The following is a 20,859-nucleotide window of genomic DNA, read 5'->3' as shown; positions in this document are numbered from 1 at the left end:
TCTTTATGTGCGGAGGTGATGAGACACTTTGTAACACGAGGAAGGATTTGAAGAACAGGATTTGACAGGTTAGCTGCGTGGTACATAGGGGAGGGGAAGCAATTTCTTGCATGTGGAACTCAGGATTGGGAGAAGGCAGCGAAAAGGGTGATTCTGTGGGGAACTCCTGAGCAACATACACACTTTAAAGTGATAAAACCTGTGATCACAGTTATCCAGAACACTTTCACTGTGAGAAGCTGATGGAACTTGTAGCGTTGTGCATTCTGTTGGGAAGCGTGTCTTTATCGTTGGGTTTTTTTTAATAACTTTTTTGTAATTTTTTTTAACATATCCTGCTTATTATGTATTTTTTCCCCCAGAACCTTGTCACTACCTTCTTCATGTTTCTCCTTGTGGCATAAACATGTGCTGTGAACGTGTGAGACATTAATCAGTGATTTTGACAGCAATTTTTTGGATCGCTGGGGAAACTGAAGTAACTTCTGCTGCTCTCAAAGCAGATTATAAAAGTAATGATCACTGTGGGCACGAACTGGAGAGGGAAAGTGACAGTAGGCTGTGGTGTTTAAGGCTAGGATGAAAAGAGGGCTTCCAGCTTTGGGAAGGAGTGTACCCAGGACTTACCTCTATTGTGAACAGAAGAAAGTTGAATCAATGGGTCACAAAATGTAAACTATCCAAAATGGTCTCAGAAATTTTAGTTCTCATAGTGGGACGCTAGAAATTTCAGTCACTTATGCAACATTCTAAGAGTACGCCACATTGCTTTTGTTTTTCATAATTGTGAAATGAAGTATTAATTCCTGGAAAGGGAGGGTGTTAAGATGTATCTTGGATTTAGCAGGTGTGTCTTAGGCAATCAGTGTCCATGTATGCGTAGGCTTGCATATGTTAGCATGTTTTCTCCACTCTGAAGCTATAACTTCATGCTATATAGAGGATATGTTGAAAGTAAATTTACTGTGTGCTTTTCATTCCATCATTCAGAATCTCTGGTTCTATGGGCTACTGCATAAATGTATTCCAACAATTTTTTGTATGTGTTGAGCTAGTTTGTAAAAAAAAAAAAACAAACCAACAACAAAACAAACCACCAAACCCCTCAGAGAATTACAAAAAATATGTTCATGCAATTATACTAGTAAAAGTATTTCACGGAACAAAAATGAACTTCATTAAATCCAGAAATCTGTTAGTTGATACATAGCTTTCCTTTTCCCTCTCAATACACATAGAGTCAGTAGCTGGTGCATAATTAAACATAACACTGTAGTTTGCACTTAGATTGTACTAACCCCTGTTTTATAGGTTGATTTTTTCTTTTAATCTCCAGGACTAGCCTAATTTCTTTCCTAGGGGAATTGCATTATCCCCTACCTTCCCCCAAAATGAGTTAGGTTATTTGGAGCCCCTACAGGTAAGGGAAATAGCAGCACCTCCAGTCTAAAATGTGGATATTTTTATGCTATCATATCTTTAGGTGATTCTACCTTAAAATATAAATATTGTATGAGCATCAAGTTTCACTAAGTCACTAGCATAGTCTCTGATATAGAACAGTGACTACATTAAAAACCCCAGAGAAACACACAATTCCTTCTGTGTTGCAGTTCCATGAAAGGGATGAGTATGAAGTTCAAAAGTATGAGATTTACAAAGTGGTTTTGTTAAAACTATGCAAACCCCTATGTGGATACTTATTTTAATCACTTTCATAGCAATTTATTTTAGTTAAAAGAATATAGGAAATTTCATATACAGTTGAAAATTGAATTTAGTGGAAAATAACTACATTGTGAATGTGTATGCAGATGAGGCCTGCATTTTGTCAACAAAACACAACCAACATGAACAAGTAGTTGTTGAGTTGTGAGTGTTATACGTGCTGCTTAAATTCACAGATGTACTTTCTCCCAACTGGTCATGTTCCCAATTTTTCACAACTCTTACAAACTTCTAATACATGAAATGAAATGACTTAAGTAAAAAGGTCTAATCATAAACGCTATTAGGACCTAAAATATTCAATTCTTTATAGAGAAATAAGAAAATGTAAATATTGAGGCTTCTCTAGCAATCATCAGATAGGGAAAGCAGAACCATTTTCACTACTGAACATAAAATGTAATTTACATGGAAACTTTGTATATTAGCAGGGCACCCACCCCCCATCCATATTTCACCTAACTATTCAAGCATCTTTTCATGTTTATGTGCTTTTTTTTACCTTATGCTTTTAGCATTCACATTGAGCTCTTACAGCTTGCACATAAGAGCAAATCTAAGAGAACCGCAATGTTTGTTAGAAGGTCATGCAAGGTAGGTCATGGTGCATAGCATAATCACTATACTTTATTTATTGACATGTTAGTAAGTATATTATATATGCTGTTGATGATTTGACATTATTCTGGTGCATATTCAAATTATAATACACATAGGCAAAGAGATTAGTGTAATTTTTTGGCAGAACAGTCACAGAAAAAGCAGGATGATCCTGAACAGGCTTTCTTGGGTTATCCTCCTAGGATATTCTGTGCATAACTAAGTCTTCTGAAACTGCAGCATGTTCAGTGATTCACCTTCATCACTAAAAAAGATGCAGTTAGTTGGATAAGGACTTTTGCTTTTCCCTTGATATTTTTATTTATGCTGTTATTCAGTATTAGTATTTATTCTATTAGTATACTTCAAAACCACAGAAGTTCAGGAAATAACCCCTGTCAACTAATCTCATTTGCTATCACTTGAACAGTAAGGCAGTTATTGCAAAATCATAACACTTCACTGTTCAAACAGACAGGATTTTTATGGCTCTCCAACTGAATTTTGCTCCTGCCACTTATTATAGAACATTACCTTTAAGAGAGACTTGCAGCTGGTACTGATGACAGGCAACAAGACATTTGTCACCTATCCTCTTGGGCAACAATTATCCAGGTGCAAACATAAGTTACCAGATGCTCATTGGAAGGAAAAAAACCACAACTGTTACTTGTTAGTAAACAAAAGCGTTCCTGATTTTGTTTCACATACATTAAGTTTCCAACACAGATCAGAATTAGTCAGCTAATCCACCTCAGAGATGGCAATTTCCACAGGCTATACTGGGACCTACATATTCACGGGTAGGGTGTGGGGAAATTTTTCAGAAATACTGAAGCAAGTTAGGAGCTGCAGAAATCAGTAAATGGGAAATTGTGACCCACCTGCTTTAAGATGTAAATGAGATTGCATCTGGGCAGATGATACTGCTGAGAAGCCCAGAATATGCTTCTTCCATGCAGTCTTTCCTATCATTCTTTCAACATTTGTTACCTCCTCAGTTGTGCCTTTCTTTCTAAGGACACATTCAAAATGAAAGTAAAGGGAATGCCTAACAGGACTAGCAGATGTGTTCAAGCAGTATGCTTCCACACTTTTGCAAATTTATATAATTACACTGCTTCTTGTGGATATCAAGACAGTTAACATTTGTGCTGACTATCAGTACCAACTCGTGCATGGCTTTTATTTTATTTTATTTATTAATAGAACAGTTGCAAACATTGATAGAAAAGAAGTCTTAAGGATTGTTTAATTATTTAACGTGGCAATAATAGCTGCCATTAAGAATATTCTTGACTAGAATGTGTCTGAGAGGGCAAGTAAGCGTTCATATGACAACAGCAGAATATCTTGTTCTGTTCAAGAAGCTAGGGCCATCTTACTGGATCTCAATTTTCAGGAGAGTGTGAAAGCAGAATGCTCAGCTCAGCTCTTATTGCTTTGGTGAATCACAGCTACCTGGTGACAGGACCAATAGCTTATTTCCTAGATAGCTCTGCAATATAAAATTGTAAGAGAACTGAACTTACATGTTTTTACTGCACTGGCTATGCCTTCATTAGAACCAACTGTTAAGACATAAATAATTTTTCACCTTATTTGAACTACCACTCTAATCTAGAGCCAGCAAGTAACTATGCGGTAACCAAGGGCTGTAGCTTAGAAGTGACTAAACAGTAAATGCTGCAACCTTGTTAAATCATGAAAAATTTATTTTCATTACATATATATGAAGGTAAAAGATTTCAGTCAATAGTGTTTTAAGCAAGCATTTCCAACATGAACCTGTTAGTGTAGCTAAGCTGAAACTTAATGTAAAGTTAGTGTTTTGCCTTTATTTAGTAATTCATTTCTAGTGTGTATATACAGAATTAATTTTCCTGTTAGAATACCAGAAACAGTAATATTGCAACATTTACATTCCTCATATAAAATGGTGTAATGTACATTTTGAGCTTAGTGTAGATATATAAATATGTACAAAATAAACATTATTGTAATTAACATATTCAGACCAGGTAGTATTTAGGAACATCAAAAGCAGATGCACATAGATTTAAGTGAAAATGGTGAAAAACACCTTTATGACATTAGTGACCATTATTTGCATATATGAAGTAGTACAGATAAAGACTCCTCTTTCAAGCCTTCTGTGGGCATCCAATAACTTCAGTAAAAACAAAAGTAATTGAGAAGTATAAGATAAATTTTTATATATATATGCATGTCATGATCAGACGGTTTACTAAAGTCCATCTTGATCACAAATGGATAACAATGTAAAACATACACATTTGTTCAGAGCATAAAATATTGCACAAGAGCAATTTCTTTTGAGGAAGATAATTCCTGTGTTTGTGAACAGCAAAAATGGTTCTTAGGCATTAAAGAAATTATATATTTGCAGTTTCTAAACCAAGGAACATTCAGTAATACTGTCAGAACATCAACTTCTTCCCAGCCTGTTTTATGGCAATGGTATGTCATTAGGAAGATTTGGCAAAGAGAGAAGGCAGATAAGACAGTAAATATATGTATTTATCACAGGCCAGACCAGATCCAATAGTCACCTAAACCAACTGCTAGACAGTTTCAGTCATCTGACAATTTCACCCTTAAAGAAAGGTGAAAGTCTTCAATGCTTGTCACAGTGATAATCACACAGTAGTAGAGTAAGATTCCATTCGTCTCTGCTTGGAAACCATCTTGTCTGAATTCCCAGTCTGAAGGGCACTTTCCTCAGTATCACTGTCACTGCTGTCTACAACTGTGTGATCCAAAGCCATCTGACCAGTCCTCCTGTGTAGATGAAAGTTCACCCCACTCTCCTGTATGGAGTTAGTTATAAAATCTTCATCAGAAGAATGAAATGATTCATCATCTCCTGTGAAATGGTTGACAATGTGAATCCCATCAAAAGTGGGTTGGTCTGAGAAGTCTCTCTGGCCTTTTAGACATTTGATCTGTTAGAAGAAGCAGAAGTTAACAGTTAATCAGAGCTGAAGAGTCCAGCAGTAAAAACAAAAAAGAAAACACCCCAAACCTCCACATTTCCAAGAAATGTCTCATTGAGCTCTTACTGGATTAAATTAAATGGTAGATCTAGAAGTAACATATTTGATGATCACTGAAATTTAGATGGAATCAGAACAAAGTGACTTCTCACTTCTGGCTGCCCAAGCAGACACCTTGAAAGAACATCTTAAATGGTACTTGGAATTTTCCAGAATTCTCCTTCTAACCCCAGAGTATTTCAGTTTTAAGGCTTAATAATCAAAGTACATAGAATCACTAATGACAGATTCCTCCAGGCTATTTGCTGCATCTTTAATATCCCCATGAGGATGGTTTATAGTTAGTTTTCTAGAGTGGCTTATTTGTTCTGACAGCACTTTTGGCCTTCATGTCTTACTTTTACAGCTCCATTCTTTCCCTTATCACCTAACTTCTCACTTGAGCAATGCCCTCCCCAATCCCAAAGAGCAGCGTCCCAAGTGAATATTGCCAGTTTCACACAGACACACACACACACAAAACACACAACCCCAGAGAATACGCTTGGTTGTGTCTATACTGCAAGATCGCGAGTCTTTTCGTTATCTAGTTTAGACCCAATGAGATTCCAGATCATGAAGTATGAGAGAAACTTCTCTTTGTACAGCATAAATAGATTATCGTTTCAATTTTAAGAGAATACCAAACCAGACAAATATTATTGTCAGACCATAGACAGATATGGTAACATTTTAATTCAAAAAGCACTGTGGAGTATTACAACTATTACAACCATGCATTCAAGCTATTCAAAAGTAAAAACTAAAACTCTGAAGTCTGGCAAGTTCCCTGTTGATTTACTGAAAATAACTACAACTCATGGAAGTCATTCCCGAGTTGTTTTTTTTTGTTTGTTTGTTTGTGTTTGTTTGTTTGGTTTTAATTTCATTTTTGTTAGCTTTTAATAGCAACTACCTCAGGGTCAGTTTGACAGTCTAAGAGTATTAAGATAAAAAATCCTAAGGATGCAGAAAAACATTAAAAAATGCATTACAGAAACTTCCTAATGTCACTCTGGAAGCTTAAAAAGGAGGCACCAAGTGCTATTTTGTAAGCAACTTTTCACAGTAAGAGAGACCTGGAAAATAGAAAAAAAAAAAAAAAAGCCTGAAGAGCTTCTTTACACAAATCTATTTTAAGTTTCAGAAATGTGAAGCAATATTCACTGTGATAAATAGAAAGTGCATGTAGGTCCTTGCTACAGACACCAATAGAGGATTTTATCTGTCCATCTGGAGAAGGAGAAATCTCTGTACTTACCATGGGCTTGTGCAAAAGATGAGAATAAAAAAGTGGTAGAAAAAAGATCACAAGAGTCATAATCATGCTAGAAGCCATCAAATCTGATCTTAACAGCATGTAAAAGCTCCAGCTTTTAATCTATATCAAAACATTCCTATTCGGAATATGGGTATGTGCTGTAGATCTAAACCTTGTTTGTAACTACATGCACTGATGTTAGTTTTTTGCTATTTCTTCATGTACACACAGGCTGCAGTTGTTTCATGAGGAACTTGCTTGCATAAAGGCAAGCAAAACAAAAAGTTCCACACTTTTACAGCATAATTCATGATGTAAGCAAAAATCAGCTTATGCCAAATACTAGATACTGGACAGTAACATGTATCTGGAATAAACAATTTTTACTAGCTTATATACCTAGATACAGAAAGCCTGATACAGAGATTCTTGGGTTATTTAGAAATATTATCCCTAAAAAATCCTGCAATGTGATCAGATTAGCTGCCACATGAAGTTTCCAAAACAGCTATCAATTTTAGTCACTAAGAAAAAACACAGAAAAACAGAACAAACCCCACCAATTTCTCTCCACCCTCACCACAGAAAAAAAGCTCTGCTATACAAGTGGCTACAAATTTCATATTAGAGTAAGAAATTATATGCTTTAGGTCTGCACAGTTAAGCCATTGGTTCACCTGAAATTATAAAGCTGATATTCAGTGTTAGTTGTTTTGAACATTCAGAAAGCCAAGCCAATGACCTCAACTGTTTTCCTGAAGACTTCAACACCTTTAGATGAATATATTTAGGTAACATGACAAAATCATGGCTTCATGGTTTTAAGCAGTTGCCTTTCCAAACACCAAGTGAGAGTCTCTGGAAAATGCTGTTAGTGAAAAAATCATGAATAGACACAGCCTTTGCCAACTCCTGAAGTAAGTCTAGGAAAACAGTGTGTTATCTTTTGTTATTCTAATGAAAGGATGCACTTCCAGAAACACTTCTTTTGACCTGCAGCTTTACACTTGCTTGCCCTTTTTCTCAAGTACTCTTCACGTCGAAGGGGAACCAAACTGCTTAGGAAGAAACATGATTGTACTCTACAGAATATATGCAACAAGTCTATCAGTGGTCATATAGTTCCAACTTCTCTGTCTGCTTGAAAAATGTCCATCTCAGCCAGAAGCACAAACACTGTAGCATAGAAGTTGTTTGTATTACGGGGATCAACAGGCTGGGTAGCAACACTGCTGAAGAGGACATGGGGGTCCTGACATACAGGAGGCTAAATGTGCATCAGCAGTGTCCCCGAGCAGTGACAAAGACTGACAGTATACTAAGCTGCATCAACAAGGGCATAGCCAGTACATCATGGGAACTGATTCTTATCTGGCACTTGTTAGACCGCATCTGTCCTATTCTGCACTTGCCTCCTCACCTCTGCACCTCACTCCTTCCTCAGTACGAGGTATTCATGAGTAGGGTCAGTGGAGAGGCACCAAGACAGTTAAGGGGCAGGAGCTTATGCCTTAAGATAACAGAACTAACTCGTTCTTTACTGAAATGCATGGTGGGAGAAGAAACATTGATCATAACACAAATCACAAGGTTGTGTTTGAGCACAAAGGGAAAAATCATCGCTTAAAGGCTAATTAAGAATGAGAACAGGTTGTTCAGAGACTTTCCATCCACAGTGAGTTTTAACACCCAACTGACAATGCCCTAAGGAACCTGCTTTGAATTGAGTGTCAATCCTGTTTTGAGCAGGCTGTTGGACTAGAGGCCTCCCAGGGTCCCTTCCAACCTAAAAGATAGATTACAGTTCAGTGAGGTGTGTGAAAAGCACAGCCAGTGCGATGCATATTACTGTTCTTATGACAGCCATTTTGGGTTTGAGAAACTGAAATACTTTGTACCTGCCAAAATTACTGCATTTCTTAAAAATGTAAATGCTGTCATTTCAACCCAAATGCCTTTACATTAAGTGTCAGTACATTGATTTATCACAAAACTTCAACAGAATGTTACTTTTATTTTACAATTAGAAATCTGTCACTTTAATCTTGAAAATACTTAAACCAAGTTGTTTTTCAATTGAAGGTAGAAACTGATTTGCATCTTAAATTTCTTTTAAACATTAATATTGATGAAAGCAACTAATCTTGAAGAAATTAAAAGTACCTAGAAGAATAAGTTGGGAAGAGCTGTGCACTATTTTCAGGTTTTGTTTTCCAGAGTTAAAGATACATCGGGGCACCTCAATGTAAGATTTGTTCAGGAGCATTTCTGAAGGAGTATGATTATCTGCAATTTCTGTTGCAGCAGACATGCTTTGTAATGCTTCTTAAAGCATTTGGAACAGCTCATAGACAGCATGCTCTCCAATGCAATTACATACCAGTGGCTAATACCAGCTTAAGGCTCTAAAATAGAGGTTTCTTAAAAGGGAAAAGTTTTGTACTCTCACATAACTTTAGTCTAGCAAGTGAGGCTCTGGACTTCTTATAGAAAAAACAGTATCTTTTTTCAAGATGGGAACATAAGAAGTGTCCTACTAGCTCTGGCCAATCATCAGCCTAATAGTGTGCCTCCAACAGTGACAATAGGAATTTCATGTTGTTTTGGTTTTAAGGGAAAGCATGTGGATATGACCAATTTTTGCAATCCATTCCCTTCATATTCCCAAGCCCCCACTCACTTGTCCAGAAACTGTTATAGCAGACATGAGAGTGCATCTCTTCTTAGTTGTTTCAGCATCCATTTATAGACCAGTTGTCCATGACTAATGATTTTTTTTTTTTTATTTGCTGTCTACCTCCACAGTTTCCTGCGGCAGTAAGTTCCAGAAATTCCTTTATTTGTTTTAAACTAATCTCCTACTTGTTTCAGGAATTGCCTCTGTATTCTAGTAATGCAGGAACAAGTGGCGAAAAGTAGTTCCCCAGTCATGACTGAAACTTACATCATAATATCTCCCTCAGCCTTCTCTCTAAAACAGATGAGTCCCAAGCCTTTTTAGCCTCTCATGAACAGGCAGTGCTCGAGACCACTGATCATTTTAGTTGCCCTTTAACTTCACCACAGACCTTCCTTAAACTCTCTACATGCATCTTGAGGTACAGAGACCAGCTCTGCACCAAGGTTTTGTAGTGGCAATATAGACCCCATTATTTTGTTTTTAATAGACTTACTGTTGATGCCCAACATTGTCTGGTCTGTTTTGGCTGCTGCTGCACACTGAGCCAATGACGTCAGAAGACTCTCAGCAACAACTCGAAAATATCTTTCCTGATTTGTAACTATCAATTCTGTGTTTGCCATTGTGTAGGTATGACCTAGATTTTGCAATTGATGAATTACCTTATTCATATTGAAGCTCATCTGTCACCTTTTTAAGAGAGATTTCTTGAGTTCTTCATCAGTGTTTTATTTGAACATAGAAAAAGAGCTTAAAGTAGGCAGTAAAGCATTAAGCCAAGATCTTGTCATTCATGTAGCCAAGCATATAAAGATAATGGGAAATCAAACTGAGGACTTGAGGGGGTGGGGGGGAGGGAGGACACATGGACCCAACCCAAACACCACATCACCAACCACCCCACCCCCCCACCAAACCCTAGATCTACTCTATCCTTATCATTCCACCTGAAGGAAAAAGAACAGCCCTTTTTCTTGCAACAATGTTGAGCACAGTATAGACTTACACTCCAGGGCCTGTCACTTCTGTTCTCTTTTGTACAAAGACTCAATATTGGTTAAAGCCTCTCAGTTTTGGGTCTGGCCCTCCTTCACGTGAAGGGAACTAGACCTCTGTCACCCCAACAAGTGACATTCAAATGAACCTTGCCTGTTTCTTACTGCTTCAGTTTTGCAAGATTCTCAAATCTGATCACATCTGTAAAAAAAAAAAAAAAAGACAGGTCTGGTAAACCCATGTGTTTCGCTTTTAATTCTCAAATTCGGGTCATATTGTCTAGATGACTGCAGCTTCAACCCAGTTTTCACTACAGCACATTCATTAGGACATTTCAAAGGGTTAATAACATTATGGGACCAAAATATGTCATCGTTATCCCTTCAAAAGCCAGATGAATCAAGAACAGAATCTTAATAATTTTTTTATTTATATACCTTCTCATGCCTGAAGAATTCAGCATTTTAAAGACAAACTGTATGTCCTACTGGTCAACATATTAAAAGGCTTTAATTGTACACACTCTTAACAGGTAGCAGTGTACTTTCACAAATTCAGAAGAGCTGAAAAAAGATCCTAGAACCTTAGAACAAGCTTTCTTACCTGATGCTGACTGCCTCATCAAGCCAGGCATGAAGGAGAGACAGTAAAGAGAAATTTTTAGTACAATTCAAAAGTTCTTCCACATTAAATCATAGAATCATAGAATAGTTTGAAGGGTGCTAGTCAGTTGCAAGCAAGCTATATTTCTAAGCCCTTTTGTTATTTTTTTTTTAAATAGCAAATATACGTCCATTTTACAAGTGGGACTTTATGAAAGAGAGTTCTACTTAAACTCTGGGAGACATTTTTATGTTGTAACCTGTGAGGTCTTTTTAAAGCTAGGAATTCAGTGGTGGAAAGAAGTCAAACTAAGAAGTTACTTTCCATTCCCTTTAAAAGGCTTCAGTAACTAATTCTTGAAATTTACTGGATTCTGAAGTAGTAAAGAAGAGTTTTAACAAAGCTTGCCAGTAAATATTCAATCTACTCACAGTAGGATAAGCAAGCAATACACAAGTGAGATCAGAATATGATAAAAATATGACCACTGCTTTGGGTGAATGAAATTGGTTTTGGCAGAAGGCAGTATTTTAATTTTTTTATTTAAAGAATAAAAATACTGAATTCTCAGTGCTTTTACTTACAGCAAGAGGAATCTAAAATAAATAAATAAAAAAATAATCGGAGTTCCCTCTTTATTTGTCTCCACCTTAGTAACAGTAGGAAGTCTTAGTGAGATTTCCTGCTTAAAAACCAAAACATGATTCAAAAGAAAACTAGAATGTTGCTGAAAGTATGATCTAACCATGTTTAGCTGAAGAGAAACAAGTCATAAGCATTTTCAAATACCTGTCCTATAATTCAGAAAAATCATTCTCCATTTGGCAACATGAAAAGAGATTTAGAAGTCAAAATCTAATTACCAATTAAAAATATCAGTTATGATCTACTAAATTATAATCACATTTAACATGAATAAAAAATCTGAGTTCTTAAGAATTCCTGAGACTAATGGTCCGCAGCATCTAATGGGATCCCTTACAATACTTAAGTTGACTGCTACTTACTGCTGACCCTCTCCCATTCTGATGGGATCACTCCAGTTTAAGGCATACACTAGCACACTAGCACTTCTTTAAAAAACTCCTAGTAACTTCTTTTGGAAAAGTGCTTATCTCAGAAAATGAAGCAGTCGCAGCATCTCAGACTGAATTAACAGAAAATACTTTGTCATTTGAGAGACAAATATCAGCCCGGACAAATATTATGTCCAGTAGGTACTACAACGCAGAAACATTTCTGCACATGCACAAAGAACAAACGTTAAGGCTGCAGGCCTTTTCATGCTACTTTACTTCCATGAACACAAGCAACTCCTTAGATATCTTAAGCTCTCTGAAGCCCATTTTAAAATACACAGTTATACTTCCCCAGTAAGCCACATTCATACTGAAACCATCACAACATGAACACTGCACAAATTGAGACATGAGCTAAACGAATAGTTGCAGAAACTAATATTAGCAATCCATCATCTAAAACAATTCTTAGCAAGTTTAATGGCTGTGCAGCTACAATGCAAATGGGGTTTCTAAACTTCCCCAACAGAATTAGCTTCCTTATATGAAAGGGACCACTAGGCATGCATTGTGACAGAACTGTATCAGAGCATTTTAATGAAAGCCATTGCTTATTGATCTTCGAAAAGTCTGAGATTTAAAAAAGCTTATGTATGGTTTAATATATCCTGCAATAAAGAAAAAGTTTAATGCAAAACCAAACCGACTTTAAAGACATTCTTCATTTCCCTCAAGCATGAGACAGTTTTTACCCAAACATGCAGATCGTATGCAAGAGGATAGTCTTCTGAGAGCTTCCTCACAACCTGTATAGCTCTCAAGATTATGTGTAAAAAGTCAACAACACATATTGCATGACAACATTCTTTGTCTTGAAACAGTGACACGTTCTCTAACAAATGTAAAAATAAATTTGAAGATGTTAAATTAGAAATGTGTTATCATTGTAACTGTATTAAGACAAAGCTCAAAAGTTGTGGCTTTTATTTCAGTGTCAGTGAATTTCCTGTTTCACTGCAGTTAACATTAAGTTTTTTGGTTTTTTTTTTTTTTTTTTTTTTTTTTTAATCTGAAGCCATAGCTATAAATGTAGCCATAATTAGGATTATTAACTTCTAAATAACAGCCATGAGCAATGCCAGACAAGGGTCATTATTGGAAATTACTGATGATTCAAGAAGTCCAAACCAACTAGACCAAACAGATGCTGAATCCAGGAACTCCCATTTACTCTGCTTGCTCCCGTTACCCAATCATCACTGTTGTCCCTCCTGAGCAAGAGGCCCTAATACCATGGACTCACTGTTTGAAAGATAACAGCTAAGAGGGACTGTATGGGCTTCTCTTCCAAGAAAACCATATGAAAAGCTGCACAGATGGCCACCCCCACATCTCTTAATGAAGCCATTTTGGATTCTCCAATGCCATATCTACATCTAGAGATCTAAAAACTGAATTAGAATACATTTTGTAGGCCTAAAAAGATATGCAAAGAATATGTAAAAACCCCCAAAGAATAAGGGGGGAGCAAGGGGAAGAAAAATCACAATGAACCATCTTTTCCTTTCACTGTGAGGCAGACATGGAAGAGATCTGCAACAATCAGAGTTATCCTTAGTACAGAAATTCAGGAAATAAATGAAGATGTAACCTATTTCTTTCACACAGTTGTCTTTTTTTTTTTTTTTTAATTTGACTCTTCCAGAACAACTTTGAGTATTCTCAGATTTCCTAAAGATGTTCTGCTTCAGCTTAATTATTTTTGAAATTGATACAATAGACAAATAGGAAGCGTTACTATGCTGTTCTCTTTACTGCTCCTTTCCCCAAGATTTAGTTTCATGTCAAAATTCAAAGGATCCCAGAAAATTGGCTAGATTTTGTTGAGATCAGTTTGCTCAACACATTCTAATGGGTTGTTGAAGAGTCATGGACATAAGGAGGAAAGTGAATACATTTAAAAATGCAGTAAAACACTCTGGAAAACTATTCAGTTTTACTACAATGCTAACATTGACAAAAATACTTTTTCCCCTTGTAGCTCACCTAAACTACAAATATTAAACTTAGCCTGAAGTGTTCAGGGTAGGGGTTTGACATAAATTTGGGGTTTAGCAGATTGGAATCACCCCTATGTAGCTTTATGATTTGTCTTTGCTTTTGCCTTCCCCCCACCCCCAAAAGTGATGTTCGTAAGGCAGTACTCAAGATTGTAATCAGAGTCTAATTTAACAAATTAAGTAGTTAAGCAAAATCAGGCAAACAAATTGCTGTTTAAAACAAAAATCCAGTGCATTAAGTACTGTGACTTAAGCAAGCAGGAAATGCCTTGATCATGCTTACAAATAACATGCAGTGAGAACATTTCAAAACCTGTTTGCAAAATTGCTTCCTTTGCTTAGTAGTTAATAAATCACTACTAAACATTGCATTTATCACAGGGGCTTATTTATTTTTTTCTAAGATATAGTTTTGTCTTTGACATCCTTTAAATGTGTAAATTAATTTCCTCATTTAAAAATTTTCACCCAGCAGAAGTTTCAGTCAGATAAACAAAATGACGATTTTTAGGGAGTCTAGCAACGACCTTTGACCCTGTAAGAAAAGCCAAGCTGCACTCCAGCATACTCAAGACTGTCTGGGATCCAGCTTAGCACATTTGGTCATTTGTTTGGGACTGAGTTGAGCATGACTAAACCAGGAAACCTGCACAATTAACGACAAACCCTGATAAAATTTAATAATTCTAGAATAATGCAAATTCAGTGGTTTCTAGAAAACAGTATTTCTAAAGAATTAAAACTATAAAATAGTTTCCTAAAAGTAAATGAACTCTGCTTTGTATGGATGAGTTCAGAGCTGTATTTGCTTCCTGCTAGCATTACCTCATCTGGCCCCCAAACAATTTTATAATACTCATACCAAGATAAAAATCAGATGACAAAAATTCTTAGAGGACTTGGCGGAATATTTGGCTCCTTATTTTAAAGTGTAATAAAGTGAATCTTAGAGAAAAGTTAATTTGATTTGTTAGGGTTTTTAGGACAAACAAAGAAGCAGATAGAGAAAATTAATTTTATATTATTTTCAGTATGGCAGAAAGGTTCAGAGATGGCTGATTTGCAGCATAACTTAATGGTAGGAAGACTGCATCGGTCCATATCCAGTTGTCTCCAGGGTCTCATATGCATCTGACCTTCTTGATCCGCACTATCTCAAAACAGTACAACTGTTTCTGGAGTTCATAAATTTAATTAAATCTAATATAGTTGCAGTATGACCTATCCACTTGTTACAGCATTTGCAGCAAAACACCTTGAAACTGGGAACAACAGAAGCTGATCAGTAGTCAGAGCAAGTATTAAACTCCAGGCTTGATAAGCCTATTGTGGGCCTAAACCAGAACAGCAGCAACTAACAATATTATATACCCAAACAGACCTAAGCTGCTTTTTTTTGTTGTTGTTGTACCAATATGGCTGCTATACTTAAAGAGATAAAAAACTCAAAGAGTCTCTGGACTGAGATTTTTTTTGTTGTTGTCATCTATAGCAGGATTAAAAGCAACAGTCATGAGGTACTACAACATTAGATGAATCTGCCCCAACTCATAGTTAACTCTTTGGAATCCAAGCTCATGTATGTGATTAACTACTAAATTCTCCTGTTTAAGGAAAGAATTATCTTTGGTTTTGAAACTCGTACTTTTAGAAGGATGACCCAGAGTAACACACTGGTATACAACTTGAAATATTTATCTCAAGTGAACTTTGCTGACCATATCACTAGACAGAGTTCATTGCAGTGTGTCATAAGTGAAAAGCAAGAAGAGCAGCAAGAAATTTCCCAGACTGGGCCATTTCAGGCTTCTGTGTTTTTTAATAGCACTTAACTATTTGACCTCTGTTTTAAATTGCCAGGTTCTGTAAGTCACATTCAGTCTCACAGTAATACAAGATGCTTTACAAAATCCCTATAGATGTCAGAAAGTTTAAATAAAATCTATGAAATAGTTGTCCTGCTATTTATTTCATATTGTTCTGAATGTATTTTTACATTTCCTGACTTAAGTTTTTTTATTTTCCTGACTTAAGTTTTTATAAAAGTGTTCTTTCAGCATTATCAGATAAAAACCACTTGAGCCAAAAGGAAATATGATGTTAAATGTATGTTGTATATCAGTGTTACCATAGACGAGTCTGTTGTATTGTAAACGTGACAAAGATTAAAACTAGCAACAAGTCTTCAGACCAGAAGGTTTCCAGTGAATCAGAACAGGAAACCAATAAAGCGATCAATGGGAGGTCATGACTTTTTGATCACTGCACTACATGGTTAAAGAATCTGGTTTTGATCTAGTGTCATGTAATCAAACTAAACTTTGAAGTTCTGTATCAAATATGCAATTGAAATAGCAACAGCACCAAGGAAGTACCCAACTTTTAAACTATTTTCAAAAGAAATCAGTCTTTGGTGACTATAAGTCAGATATTATCTATTGAGGGAATTTTTTTAAGATCTGACGAGTTTGTTGTAGTGAGATTCTATGCAATTCCAAAAAAAGTTCTAAGCTGACTTAGCCCTGAAAAGTTTCTATAAATAGCTAGTTGGTAGGTGGAAGGAAAGTTCCCAGAAACTCTTCCTACAAGAAGTTCTAATGAAAGTATTCATTTGGAGTGAGGACATGGCAACAAAAATATTTTAAAACAGCAGCATGATCACACTGAATGTACTGCAGTTATTATATCCAAGGAACTACCTAAATCTCAATGCTCCGTCTCCCCAGAGCATGCATCTATAAATACAAAAGTTACTGAAACCTCAAGCATTAACTAGAATGTACTGGCTGATACAGAGACTGAAAATGTACCCATTATGGGCAACAGTTACAGGAAATGATCATTTCGCACTTTTACTCTGTCCTTTAAAGCGGGAGTTAAACTCAGCATTTTTAAATGGACTAAGTAACATTTTTTTTTTTCTGCCTGTGATTGCAGAAATTACTTCCATCTGTGCTGGCTGCCATTCTGACAGTGATAAAAGAATTTTAGGAGGGTTTTCTACCACACTTCCACTGTTTGCCCCACTTATATTCAGATAAATTTACAGAGACATATTACAATCATATTACATAGCATTCCTCTCCTGAGCTTGTTTCTCACATAGATGGCACCTGTGTATGGTTGCTAACAAAGTTTTTTTGCAAGAAACAACTACCCGGATAAATCCAAACCAGCAGAACCTCAATCCTTCCCCTTTTCAATCCTCAAAACTTGATTTATAGGAAGAAACATAGGACAGACTCTGACATAGCTCTAATTAGCACAGCAGACAGGTTCTGCATCTTCAACACTCAAGAGAAGAGTGTTATTGCCATGATAATGAAATAACTATAATCAGTTTACTTGCTTTGGCAATCCAGACAAACTCTAAACAGGGACTTAGTATAGTTAAGTATAGCTAGCTACATTCATCTAATGCTGCAGTCAAGACAGATCTGGAGCTTTGACACAGTAGGATAGCCATGAAAAAAAAAAAAAAAAATCAAAGTGTTTGTAAAGAGAACAATCACCAGTCTTCATTTATTTTATCACTGAATCTAATTGTCAGTAATGGCAGTGAAACAGTTAAGATTCATACCTAAAAGTGTTGCCCTCATCGAAGTGAGCAAAGTCATACCTATTCTGTGTGAGGACAGACTACATCACTGTCCTGGTTACACTGTTCACATTTAGAGGTTTCCTTCACTCTCATGAGAGACGGAAGATGTTTTGTTGATGGTGGTGTTACTGGGGGGAAGGGAGAGGAATCGACATTACCTGATGCAAAGACAGAGTTTGTGGCCAAAGATTTGTGGAATGGAGTACCATCATTATGGAATCAATCCTACCTTTTGGGGCAAGTATAACATGTCTGTGTTAATTACACTATGAACACCAAATTAAAAATTACTTGAATTAAACTGATGTTCATAAAATATAAAGAGATTCTACTGTGCAATAACGCTTCTGCCTGTTGATTGCTTAGTTAAGCCAGACAGTTTCTAAAGCTAGTTGTTTTATTAAGGGACAGGTAACTAGAGAAAGTTATTGGAGAATTAGGACTCCCAATGTGGTCAGTCTCACACTTCTATAATGATCTTGGTATTATCAAGCCAGTATAACATCTCTGACTCTCAAGGACAAGCTGAATTAAAGAAATAAAGCAATTCACTTTTCTAAAGCAGACAGTGTATATTTAACTATCCTGTGTAGACAAAACTGCTACATTAGATTGGGTGTTTGCAAACCACATGACCTCACAAATGCTATCTTATCACATCACAGGTTCCTCAGACTGACCACAACCACTTAAATCAGACCCTGCCAGCACAGAGGCTCTGTAACTTTGACACGTACTAGTAAAGCAACTACATTTTTAGCTGTCCAGCAGCCTTGCAAGAACTTTACTTGTGGGGAGGGAAAAATCTGATGGTCTCTTGTCCAACTGTGCTTGCAAGATATGGTAAAAGAAAAGCACATGATTTATTGTGCTATAAACTTCCACCACAAGTTGAAATGCTTAGTTTGTAAATCTGAGGGCTAACATATTTCCTTTCAGGGACAACATTTCTTATCAAGTAAGAAAACATTTATAGAGAGCTGCATATTTTGAAAGCATTTGTCTAGTAAAACAAACTATTAGAAGGTGTTAATGTGATTCTAGTCAGTATTGAGAAACAAGTGCTTTGCAAGAGTTAATACAGTACTTTTAACAAACTTTACAGTTTTAGTGAGAACAACATAAAAATTGGTTGAAATGAATCCCGCAAAGATTAGCTGATTTTAGGAAAGCAAGCAAAATGATAATACTTGTACTACATGGAAAGCAAATAGTATACTCCTTTTAGAAGAAAGGGGGAAAAATAAGTTGGCTAGAGACTGAGTGGAAGTGCATTATATTGAATTATAAATTTTACAGAAAGAGAACCTTTTTGTACTTGCTGTTCTCTCATTAGTTCAGATGAAGTAAATGCTACCTATTTCTGTTTCCAAGATGTCTAAATGCAGATAAATCTGATCTCTCATTCACCCATATGATCTGATCCACTGCTAGTCATCACCTTATAAATACATCTTCAGAGGAGAAATTTAAAAGAAATTCTAGTAGGCTGAACTTTAACTAGAATTCACTTTCCTCCGTTAATCCTCCTATCACCATCATGCAAAGCTATGTACAACTCATTCACAGCTTTAAAAGTTAAAGATCTTCCTGCACTGCAGTCATGACTGCAACACAGCATAGGCACATCCAAAACAAGTAGGTGGACACCAGCAGTCCAACCACACCAGGATGAAGCTCAGTTATTTACCCTGCTTCTGAATGTAGTCTAGTGGTGCTTCAGATAAAAGAACATTTGATTTGTTAAGCATTGAATTTGACTCAAAGGAAGCCTATAATAAAATTAACAGAGGAAAGGAATAATGCTTCCTGCTGGTATCCCACCACGAAAGCCCAGATACTATTATTATGAGAGACACAGGAGCTCGCAATGCTGCTAGAAGCAACCAACCCATCTTATGCTACTCCAGTGGGCCACAAGTAGCATCATCACTTTGTGCTCATCTACGGCTGATGCAGGAGTCATCATTTAGCTGCTCGTAAAGATACTCCATCAATCTCCTCAGGGGACAACCTGGAATAAACTGTGCTGGGGACCAGAACCACTCACATACCATACTGATTTAAGATTATTAGCTAATAATAATAAAGAAAACAAGGAGGAAATAATTTGGCAGCTTTTAAACACAGCTACAAGTTTATGGTATTTAAGACCAAAGGAACTGTTAATGTGGTTTAAACTTCCCTCCTGTGTACTACAGTGCACTGAATTTTATTTAGGTGTTGTATTATGTGGCCTATACAGGTGGGGTTTTTTAATCCTTCACACCGATGGCTACAGTTTACTTTCTCTTCTCCATTTTAGGTTCAGCAGTGAAAGCCTGGAAAGTTAACCCAAGTTGCAAAATGTGTCCTTAATTCAGCCACAATTACTCCTTTGGTCATAATTTATGCATTATTTATCCTCAATTACTTAAAGTGTCTTGAATTTCATTTACAGAAGCAAAATCTTTTAAAAGCATAGTATTTAATCTCCAACTTTTAGGTCTCTTTTCATTAAGCCAATCTTAAACTGTTAGCTCGCCAGGAGCAAGATCAGACCATGAGATAACACCTATATCAGAATCCTACTGACTGCATTAGGTTCTTAAAACATAATATCAGATCTACTCCTAGATAAAATATATGTATATTGGAATGAAAGAGTAGTAAACTACTGGTCACTACTTTGACTAGCCATCAAGTTTTCAAATAGTGAAAATGGGAGATACTTAAGAAAAATCCCCTTTTGTGCATTGTCAATACACCAGAATTCAATCATCATAATTTCACCTCAAGTTACTATTATAGTCTTTTAAAAGCCTCAAAAATCATTTTGGCAGAATAACAATGCTCCAGTCATCTGTCATCTTGTTTTTTTCCATCAGCCATGCCGAATTAGCTTTAATGTGGGCAGTTTGCAGAGGGTTTTCTAACTGTTGAAACAGTGTGCCATACTAACATCAGGATTTTGTTTTTCATTCAAATACCAAGAACATGCATAAGATTTGCACATTAGCAAACAATCTCATCCTTGCTCCCTCTCAAAATATTTCAAGGAATTATTTGTTAAGGGTATATCCCATTATAGAGGAACAGCTAGGAGAAAACTAGCCCTGTATTCTGTCTCTGACATCGGTCAATAGCAGATGCCTGGGAAAGAATGTAACAATAGTCAAATATGTAGTGCTGTTTTTCCAGAATGTTCTTCGCAAACTCCAGCAAGTAGCCCATTTTTCAATTACACGTGTGACATCTGTGCATCTCCAGGGATTT

General features: G+C 36.4%; 1 protein-coding gene across 4 annotated transcripts in view; it reads right to left on the bottom strand.

The window, feature by feature from the left end:
• Positions 1-4,029: 4,029 nt before the first annotated feature.
• Positions 4,030-20,859, bottom strand: part of EVI5 (ecotropic viral integration site 5) — a 69,831-nt gene continuing 53,001 nt past the window's right edge. For all 4 annotated transcript variants that reach the window (XM_082483634.1, XM_082483635.1, XM_082483636.1 and 1 more), the window contains one exon: positions 4,030-5,294. In XM_082483634.1, the coding sequence (XP_082339760.1) occupies positions 4,989-5,294 (306 nt within the window). In that variant the 3' untranslated portion in view covers positions 4,030-4,988. The remainder of the gene's footprint in view (positions 5,295-20,859) is intronic.

This window comes from Vanellus vanellus (genome assembly GCF_965231255.1).
Source record: "Vanellus vanellus genome assembly, chromosome: 5".
In the NCBI taxonomy this organism is placed as follows: Eukaryota; Metazoa; Chordata; class Aves; order Charadriiformes; family Charadriidae; genus Vanellus; species Vanellus vanellus.
This window is presented reverse-complemented; position numbering and strand designations above follow the sequence as displayed.